The sequence below is a fragment of the Pollicipes pollicipes genome, unplaced genomic scaffold (genome assembly GCF_011947565.3).
Source record: "Pollicipes pollicipes isolate AB1234 unplaced genomic scaffold, Ppol_2.1 Scaffold_4295;HRSCAF=5057_pilon_pilon_pilon, whole genome shotgun sequence".
Classification (NCBI taxonomy): domain Eukaryota; kingdom Metazoa; phylum Arthropoda; class Thecostraca; order Pollicipedomorpha; family Pollicipedidae; genus Pollicipes; species Pollicipes pollicipes.
The window spans coordinates 35,284,481-35,295,169 of NW_023596461.1; the positions used below are offsets into that span (position 1 = coordinate 35,284,481).

A 10,689-nucleotide genomic window follows, 5' to 3' on the forward strand; every position below is an offset into this window, starting at 1 on the left:
GATCAGCTCAACGTTTTGCAATGTGAGTTCATCCATTCCTTTCGTACAGGGTCACAATTACACACAACAAACACAGAGGCAAGAGTCAGTGTAATCACTTATTGGTAAGTGATGTGTTTTGAATTATGAGTCGACGCTCAAAGTTTTTTAACAAGAATTAATTCAACTCAGATGAAAGAAAATCGAGGGTCAGTCTGTCTCTCATAACTTCAAAGTCTTACATAGCGTAGCGTGACCAAAACTTACTTCATCACACTCTAAGCAAACTGAATGTTTTTCAGACCTAAAAAGAAGCAAAATAGGTAACCTTTTTACGAAACGATTGAGACCAGATGCTAACTAGTACGCATCAAAAATTTAGTCCAACTATTGTCCTCGTATTGCTTCAGTATAATAAAAGCGCATCGGATATTTAAGGGCATGTTTCACAGTTGACGATGATAAACAAGCATCAGATATGATAAAACCAGCTCACTTATAACTATTGGTATGCTTTTTAGGTGGGGCTACTCTTGACAGCATAATTCCCCGTTCAGTAAATATGCTCCTCAGTGCGTCATGCATTTATTACGCCATCGTATCTCGAACAATACTGATAAAGAGCCAATTTAAGGCCATCATGTCTGAAGATCGCGCTCACGAACGCCGGATATGAACGCGTCGACAATCAAGTTTTTTTGATCTTGGTCACCGCATGACTTATGGAATCGGAAGACCTGAATAACGTTATTATGACGTTATGGATGCCAAGGTCACTTTACAATGTTCTCCGCGATATACCTTCCCCATCTTCGTGGGCATGTAGTTCAGAAACTAGAGGGGCTTAGGCTTTAAGAAGGGCAGGGTTGCAAACGGCACCGAAATGGCATAAAGATGGCTATTTCAAGTTTAAAGCTCCATATAAATGTGGGCTGCTTCTTTTTACCCTTCAGCTATCGTCAGATACATGGGAGTCCTCAGGACTGGATAATGGTTGACCATCAGTAAGGTATGCGTGACAGCCCGACGTAGTTTTTGTGAACGGAATTTTCTTCATCTGATTCGAAAGCAAAATATTCTCAACTCCATGTAGCAAGTTGGCCGTGACTCGTAACGGCTGACAGCCAAGCGTCACCCAGTTCTACTCAGGACCCCATAACACCGGACGACAGCCGGAGAGTCAACTGGTCGGAACGTTGTGTGGGTACTACTACACCAGACGGGAATAACAGCTAAAAAATTTCTCCCATCTGAAAAAATCCCTTGAAAATAAGTTCCTCGCACGATTCATAGCACGGCCCAAGCATAGTCAAATAGTTCTGATATCCTACCTCAGGTGAGGGCGTACATTTAGCACTTCAGCTGTTATTCACAAAACCATGTGAGCTTTCGATCCCAGGAGTTTTCATAATATAGATCGTAATCTCATGATAAAGAACCATTTTTGACCATAGGTGACATGCTATGAGGCCAACATCACCTGAAGTGTGATGCAGATAAATGATGCAACACGCAGACACATCACCATGCGGACGTCATCACACCCTATCAGTCCGTGTGGTGCGAATGACGTCTAACATACGATGCTAGCGACTGCAATAGTGTCATTTTGATAGAAAACAGGCAACCAAGCATAACATGACAGCATCAACCAATTTTTCACACCACATCCTTCTGGTCTCATTTAAGCATGCTACAGGACATAGCTCGCCAGCGTCATTTGTTTCAGAATTATGCCGCATAAAACAATGGGAGGCATGCACGAACTCGCGATGAGCTATGCGGGTACATGCGACACATTTGCATCAAGTCAGGAGTTTTAATATGCTAAAAGCCTAAAAAAACCAACCGTAGCATTTGCAATACAAAAACTTTACTCGAGCCAACTTATTCGTTTTTTTTTTGACGGTGAAATATCAATCAGATATCACAATGCAATGTAACACAAAATGTGAGAAATACTCAACATACAACGGCATACGGGCAACGCCACGTTTTCTATCTCGTGACTCCACCCTCCCTCGTTACCAAGGTCACGGCAGTGGTCTGCTATAAAACCGCGCCACTCGGTGCTCACGGCATCAGTCGACAAGACGGAGTACGCAGACATGAAGGTCAGTAATCCCTCTCGTTCACTGTACATTGTAAGTATGCGTGGAATTAACTAGCAACTCTCATTTGAAAGGTACTGGCATGGTACAACTGTACTGCTGGCGAAAACCTTCAAGTAAAATATGAATGGAAAAAGGAAAGAAGTAACCTATTGTAATTTGTTTCCTGCAGGTATTCATCGCCGCCGCCCTCCTGGCCGTGGCCGCCGCCGCTCCTGCCAACAGCTACGCCCCGCAGCCGGCGTACTCTCATGGCCCGAGCAACCACCAGTCGTCCTACAAGGAGCCGGACCACTACGACACGCCCTACCAGTTTGATTACGCTGTCAACGACCACTACTCTGGTGCCGTCTTCTCCCAGAACGAGAACAGCGACGCCAAGAAAGTCAACGGCTACTACTCGGTCAACCTGCCCGACGGCCGTACCCAGCACGTCAAGTACGTCGCTGACCACGACGGCTACGGAGGCTACAACGCTGAGGTGACCTACACTGGCGAGCCCGACTACGAGGAGCACAAGCCCAGCTACCACCCGGCACCGGCCTACAAACCCGCTCGCTCTTATGCCCCGACCCCGGCCTACAAGCCTGCTCGCTCGTATGCCCCTGCCCCGGCGTACAAGCCTGCTCGCTCTTATGCCCCTGCGCCGGCCTACAAGACCAAGTACTAAACACCTAGTGCTTTCTGGTGTTAGAACCTATTTATAATATGCAGCGAAATTGCTCTCGTGGAGTCTTATATCAAGTGTTGTGATGATAAAAGCAATACATTGGTGCACAAGAGAACGGACGTTTTCGTGACTACAAGAGTAGAGGGATCGACCGAATCCCAACGGAAATGCAGATGATCCGGAGACCCCGGCCCCTCCACCGCGGCAGAGACACCCACATGTTAATACCGTTATTAGTTACTGAAACGTTTAAGGCTGTGGCACCCCCAGCTAATAAGTTTGGAACATGGAACAAACTTGCAGCGTAACCACAGGGGAAATAAATTTACCATTGCTACTCTCATCGTGCATCTATCAGTATGAGTAATCAGCTATTATTATCACATTCAAGAATGCATCAGATACGATGATATGACGTCAGTTATACTTGTCGGTATAATTTCAACCCAAAAAGATAACACTAGACAGCACAGTTTCTCTGCTGAGTCAATGCGCTCCTGTATACGCGGTTGTTGTATGTCCTCGTACCTTGTACAACATTGATTGAGAGCCAGTAAACAGCAGTTGTATTTGGAAATCGTACTAACGAACGCAAAATATGAGCGACTCGACAGTTCTATTTTTCTTGGCCTACCTCAAAGAGAATCGACTCATGGATTGCTTAAATGAATGTGCTGCATTTCATAACCAGCGTGGCTTCCAGAAAAAAACAGAAGCACATGTATGCTCTTCACGCTTAAAGGGAATATCCCACGTTTGAAGAGATTTAGGCAACCATTAGATATGATGAAACAGGCTCACTTATGTGTTGATATAGTTCTACGTCGAAAACCCCGTTCTAAACAACACAGTATTGCTTTTTAGTAAGTATCCCCTATTATGCGTCGTTGTTTCATTACGTCATCGTGCTTTTAAAGTGTGCCATCTATTTTACGAGATTTATAACCAAAAATGTGTAGCTGGTGTACATTAAAGAAGAGAATCAATATTACCAGCACCAAAAGCTACTTTGGATCAAAGCGTCCTTTGATAGCATGTTCGGGTTCATTAGAAGCTTCGGTGATATGCTCTTCGTTAAGGGATGTACTCCACATTTGCATAGGGATTTGAACTGAAACAGTCGTGTTGAGTTTCGTTCGGTTCAGTTCAAAGCCCTGCCCTTCTTAAGACCTAAAAAAGTTTAGTTTCGGAGCTAAACGCCCACGAAAATGTGCAGATTATTTCGGGGAGGCTATTTCAAGGACACCCAGGAATCCATGACATCATGAAAGTTCATTGAAATCCTATCATTCTATTGGCTATGCGGTGAGCAGTGCCAATAAAAATATAATTGCTTCTTCGCTCATATCTGGCGTCCGTGAGTACGACATCCAGATATGACCGCCGTCACTAAGCTCCCAATCAGTGTTGTGCAAAGCACGACGACGTAATCAAACAATGACGCATGCATATAATACTCCCCTAATACCCCCCAAAATACACCCCTGGTATTCATACAGGACAATGCAGAGCATACGTTATCAGCTTACGGAGAAGCTGGTATGGTGATTCCCCGAGGCTCTTTCCAGAGCGCAGTCCCTATAAATCTGCAGGTAAATGATCTACCATCACTTACCTCTAATATGACGTCTCTATTAAATCAGTGTCCAAGAATTGTCTACTTAAGGTGAAAAGCAACGCCTTATGAGGAGTAATTTTTCACTCCTTTTCCCCATAATTTGTGAATTTTCCACTTCTACCTGATGTTGTTAACCGTGCTTATCAAACCCATATTTCCTTTTCCGAGGCCTTAAGATGTCATCCAAAACCAACCTCACTTGAAACAATCAAGCATCAACAAGATTCCAAAGAACCTCGACACCTATGGCTGTATCCCGCCTCGTCTATATCTAAATCTTGTCTACGCATAAAAAGGGTAAGAGCACCAGGCACCTTCAAGCCCGACAGCCCAAGCGACTCCAGCCGCTTGCATGCATCAAGTTTGGTTTGTTTACAAAATGCATCACAAGTTACAGCCGTGTGCCGAACGCATGGTTTTCACGCATCCGAATTTTTTTCGTCGCACCACGAGAGAACTACACCACCAAAACAACGCCCGGTACAAACACCTGCATGGCCTGGTAGGGAACTTAACTCCACATTTATATTTTACCCAAAAAAACTTGACCACTGGATTGCACCACTCCCGAGATGCAGGAGTGAAAGTTCTTTGCAAAATGTTCCAACTGCAACGTAGTACATATTTCATACAGCAACTGGATTAATTCGCCAGCCGCCAAAACATGCTTGATATGCTCCCAGGAGTGAACAATTCATAGACGATGCATGAGACAATTTAAAGCAATGAACATAGTTGCGGCATAACTTTTGCCCAGTTTAACTCTCAGGTAGCCGGGTTTTTGTTTAATGGCGGTGCTCAAAAGTGATAAATTTAAGCCATTCAGGCTCACTATCCGTCACGGTACATTATCCTAGCGTGCGTGGCTTTGGGACAGATCTGGCGGGGCTAATACAGAAGTGTTTGGTAGCGAAATTCTGCATTATCATGGAGACCAGCTCTTACTTTTGCGTTTTAATCTTATAGGTTTGTGGGCATGATTGCTATTTATGTTGTATGGGTGAGTTGAATGACCCTGTCTGTCACCAAACCATGCGAAAGACCATTTGTTTGGGGGGGAGCGGAAAGAAGCGTGCCCTGGAAAAGTCAAGAAAGTTCTCCGATGGAACAACTCATTGCCAACACTGCGTGCTTTCAACACATGATTTGTAACCAGACATAGTCATTGTCTATTTTAATTCATCAAGTTTTCTTCATCAGACAATTATGATAAAACAAGGCACGTAACTGAGCTATTTTCTTCCATACTTTCAATTATTCGCCTCATATTCGTTGAAGTGATCTCTCGTCTTAATTGCATGGGAAGTGGCAGCAAAAATTTTGCAAGAATTAGTGATTCACAAATGCTGCTGCGACACAAATAGGTTAGGCAGGGTGAATTGAGGCAAGGCTTCTTCAGGTTAGGCATTGTCACGTTACTTTCGTGGACATACGTATTGGTATTTTGCAAAAAACAGTAACATAATATTTGTATGTCCCGACCCCATCTTAACAGAAGCCAGAGGAACGCCTGATGTGTTTCAGTTCACGTGCTGATGTGCAGGGGTCAAAAGATTTTTTGTTTAAATACTTGATGCTTGTTGAAGTCTTTGTTGTTGTTTTTGTTTTTAATTTCTTTGCTTTATTCTATGTTGAAATATCCTGTGAAAGGAAAGTGCAAAGTGCAGCATCAAAACACTGGTCCTATATGGTTTTTGATGACCACAACACTGCTACGAAATAGCTATTCTTTAATGTATTCTGTTTCACTATAATGACCTAAGATGTTAAAAACACAAGCGATTTTGTGATGTTCATGATATATCGTCCATGCATACTTAAAATGTATGTCTTTGTTTTCTGGAGCTATCTTACTGACCAAAAAGTTCCAACTTTTGTGACTTGAATTTCTCACTCCCGCACGGTCTTTTTGCGATGGAATTTTTCATTCCTAGGCTGCTTCAACGATTCTAGCTCACAGCAATACATCGAAGACACTACTATCATGTCAAAACACAATAATTTAAATGGCCCGCAGAAACAAGTAAACTCCTCTTTCAGAGTCATCAAGGAATGGTTGGCAGGGTCGCAACGGTCGGAATTGAAAGAACAACAAAAATTGTTGCGATAGGCTCACCCAAGAGGACAAACACCGAGGGCTAAAACCAAGGCCATGAAAAAGAGTTTAAGAAATTCGTGCATCATCACTCTGCGGCAACTTGAAGACTCAAAGTGAAAGTCTCCGCAGGAAAAATCTGATCTCAAGCAATCCAATGAGTGATGGAAACATGAGACGACAAAACATATTTGGCAAAGAACGTCTCAGTTCGATGACAACGAATGCAGTGACGTTATTTTCATGTAACCTAGCCAACAAACGTAAGCACAACCACATAACCCCTAATGCGCAAAATTTCCTTCTGCTTGCCGCTTCGAGATGTTAAAAGTTTTAGTTGGTTGGTGTCATTAGATTTAAACGTTTTGCCCATATCACAGTGGGATTAATGGAGTAATTCGTGGTGAGTTATACTGATATACGAAAAACATGTCTGTCATATCAAACATTCTGAATGGAAAATATTGAACTATTGTACAACCAAATGACTGTCACTTCAAGAAGTGCACTACAAAGTTTAACCCAAAAGCAATGACTTTTGCTGTACTGTGCGGCATCAAGAAATAAAAAAACACCGCAACCTGGTGTAAAACATGAAGTGGGAACTTCCACATTTACATCTAAATACGAAGAACACCACATATTCGGTCATCAGCCCCGCCCTGCCTCGTTAGCAAGGTTACGATGGAGGTCTACTATAAAACCGCGCCACTCCTCGTTCATAGCATCAGTCGACACGACCAACTCTGCAGACATGAAGGTCAGTAGCCCTGCCGTTCATTGCGTAATCAAAAACGGCCGAAATTAAGTAACGGCTCTCATTTAGTCTGCAGTGTCATAAATTTATACCATTCCAACGCTCGGCAGTTCATGACATTATGAAGCTGAGCGCTACCATATGGGGGAATGTGAATACAAGAAAGGAAAGCCGTAATCTAACGTAATTTGTATTCTTGCAGGTGCTCGTTGCCGCCGCTCTCCTGGCTGTTGCCGCCGCCGCTCCCTCCAACAGCTACGCCCCGAAGCAGGCGTCTCATGGCCCGAGCTACCACCAGCCGTCCTACAAGGAGCCGGACCACTACGACACGCCCCTACCAGTTTGATTACGCTGTACACGACCACTACTCCGGTGCCGTCTTCTCTCAGAACGAGAACAGCGACCCCAAAAATGTCAACGGCTACTACTCGGTCAACCTGCCCGACGGCCGTACCCAGCACGTCAAGTACGTCGCTGACCACGACGGCTACGGAGGCTACAACGCTGAGGTGACCTACACTGGCGAGCCCCACTACGAGGAGCACAAGCCCAGCTACCACCCGGCACCGGCCTACAAACCCGCTCGTTCTTATGCCCCGGCCCCGGCCTACAAGCCTGCTCGCTCGTATGCCCCCGCCCCGGCGTACAAGCCTGCTCGCTCTTATGCCCCTGCGCCAGCCTACAAGACCAAGTACTAAACACCTAGTGCTTTCTGGTGTTAGAACCTATTTATCATATGCAGCGAAATTGCTCTCGTGGAGTCTTATATCAAGTGTTGTGATGATAAAAGCAATACATTGGTGCACAAGAGAACGGACGTTTTCGTGACTACAAGAGTAGAGGGATCAACCGAATCCCAACGGAAATGCAGATGATCCGGAGACCCCGGCCCATCCACCGCGGCAGGGACACCCACATGTTAAAACCGTTATTAGTTACTGAAACGTTTAAGGCTGTGGCACCCCCAGCTAATAAGTTTGGAACATGGAACAAACTTGCAGCGTAACCACAGGGGAAATAAATTTACCATTGCTACTCTCATCGTGCATCTATCAGTATGAGTAATCAGCTATTATTATCACATTCAAGAATGCATCAGATACGATGATATGACGTCAGTTATACTTGTCGGTATAATTTCAACCCAAAAAGATAACACTAGACAGCACAGTTTCTCTGCTGAGTCAATGCGCTCCTGTATACGCGGTTGTTGTATGTCCTCGTACCTTGTACAACATTGATTGAGAGCCAGTAAACAGCAGTTGTATTTGGAAATCGTACTAACGAACGCAAAATATGAGCGACTCGACAGTTCTATTTTTCTTGGCCTACCTCAAAGAGAATCGACTCATGGATTGCTTAAATGAATGTGCTGCATTTCATAACCAGCGTGGCTTCCAGAAAAAAACAGAAGCACATGTATGCTCTTCACGCTTAAAGGGAATATCCCACGTTTGAAGAGATTTAGGCAACCATTAGATATGATGAAACAGGCTCACTTATGTGTTGATATAGTTCTACGTCGAAAACCCCGTTCTAAACAACACAGTATTGCTTTTTAGTAAGTATCCCCTATTATGCGTCGTTGTTTCATTACGTCATCGTGCTTTTAAAGTGTGCCATCTATTTTACGAGATTTATAACCAAAAATGTGTAGCTGGTGTACATTAAAGAAGAGAATCAATATTACCAGCACCAAAAGCTACTTTGGATCAAAGCGTCCTTTGATAGCATGTTCGGGTTCATTAGAAGCTTCGGTGATATGCTCTTCGTTAAGGGATGTACTCCACATTTGCATAGGGATTTGAACTGAAACAGTCGTGTTGAGTTTCGTTCGGTTCAGTTCAAAGCCCTGCCCTTCTTAAGACCTAAAACAGTTTAGTTTCGGAGCTAAACGCCCACGAAAATGTGCAGATTATTTCGGGGAGGCTATTTCAAGGACACCCAGGAATCCATGACATCATGAAAGTTCATTGAAATCCTATCATTCTATTGGCTATGCGGTGAGCAGTGCCAATAAAAATATAATTGCTTCTTCGCTCATATCTGGCGTCCGTGAGTACGACATCCAGATATGACCGCCGTCACTAAGCTCCCAATCAGTGTTGTGCAAAGCACGACGACGTAATCAAACAATGACGCATGCATATAATACTCCCCTAATACCCCCCAAAATACACCCCTGGTATTCATACAGGACAATGCAGAGCATACGTTATCAGCTTACGGAGAAGCTGGTATGGTGATTCCCCGAGGCTCTTTCCAGAGCGCAGTCCCTATAAATCTGCAGGTAAATGATCTACCATCACTTACCTCTAATATGACGTCTCTATTAAATCAGTGTCCAAGAATTGTCTACTTAAGGTGAAAAGCAACGCCTTATGAGGAGTAATTTTTTACTCCTTTTCCCCATAATTTGTGAATTTTCCACTTCTACCTGATGTTGTTAACCGTGCTTATCAAACCCATATTTCCTTTTCCGAGGCCTTAAGATGTCATCCAAAACCAACCTCACTTGAAACAATCAAGCATCAACAAGATTCCAAAGAACCTCGACACCTATGGCTGTATCCCGCCTCGTCTATATCTAAATCTTGTCTACGCATAAAAAGGGTAAGAGCACCAGGCACCTTCAAGCCCGACAGCCCAAGCGACTCCAGCCGCTTGCATGCATCAAGTTTGGTTTGTTTACAAAATGCATCACAAGTTACAGCCGTGTGCCGAACGCATGGTTTTCACGCATCCGAATTTTTTTCGTCGCACCACGAGAGAACTACACCACCAAAACAACGCCCGGTGCAAACACCTGCATGGCCTGGTAGGGAACTTAACTCCACATTTATATTTTACCTAAAAAAACTTGACCACTGGATTCCACCACTCCCGAGATGCAGGAGTGAAAGTTCTTTGCAAAATGTTCCAACTGCAACGTAGTACTTATTTCATACAGCAACTGGATTAATTCGCCAGCCGCCAAAACATGCTTGATATGCTCCCAGGAGTGAACAATTCATAGACGATGCATGAGACAATTTAAAGCAATGAACATAGTTGCGGCATAACTTTTGCCCAGTTTAACTCTCAGGTAGCCGGGTTTTTGTTTAATGGCGGTGCTCAAAAGTGATAAATTTAAGCCATTCAGGCTCACTATCCGTCACGGTACATTATCCTAGCGTGCGTGGCTTTGGGACAGATCTGGCGGAGCTAATACAGAAGTGTTTGGTAGCGAAATTCTGTATTATCATGGAGACCAGCTCTTACTTTTGCGTTTTAATCTTATAGGTTTGTGGGCATGATTGCTATTTATGTTGTATGGGTGAGTTGAATGACCCTGTCTGTCACCAAACCATGCGAAAGACCATTTGTTTGGGGGGGAGCGGAAAGAAGCGTGCCCTGGAAAAGTCAAGAAAGTTCTCCGATGGAACAACTCATTGCCAACACTGCGTGCTTTCAACACAT

The 10,689-nt window shown here is 44.0% G+C and overlaps 1 protein-coding gene across 1 annotated transcript in view; it reads left to right on the forward strand.

Moving 5' to 3' along the window:
- LOC119097476 (uncharacterized) overlaps positions 1-7,576 on the forward strand; it is an 8,796-nt gene extending 1,220 nt beyond the window's left edge. The window contains exons 2-3 of the mRNA XM_037220506.1: positions 2,316-2,493; positions 7,433-7,576. Of these exons, the coding sequence (XP_037076401.1) occupies positions 2,316-2,493; positions 7,433-7,576 (322 nt within the window). The remainder of the gene's footprint in view (positions 1-2,315; positions 2,494-7,432) is intronic.
- Positions 7,577-10,689: the final 3,113 nt, after the last annotated feature.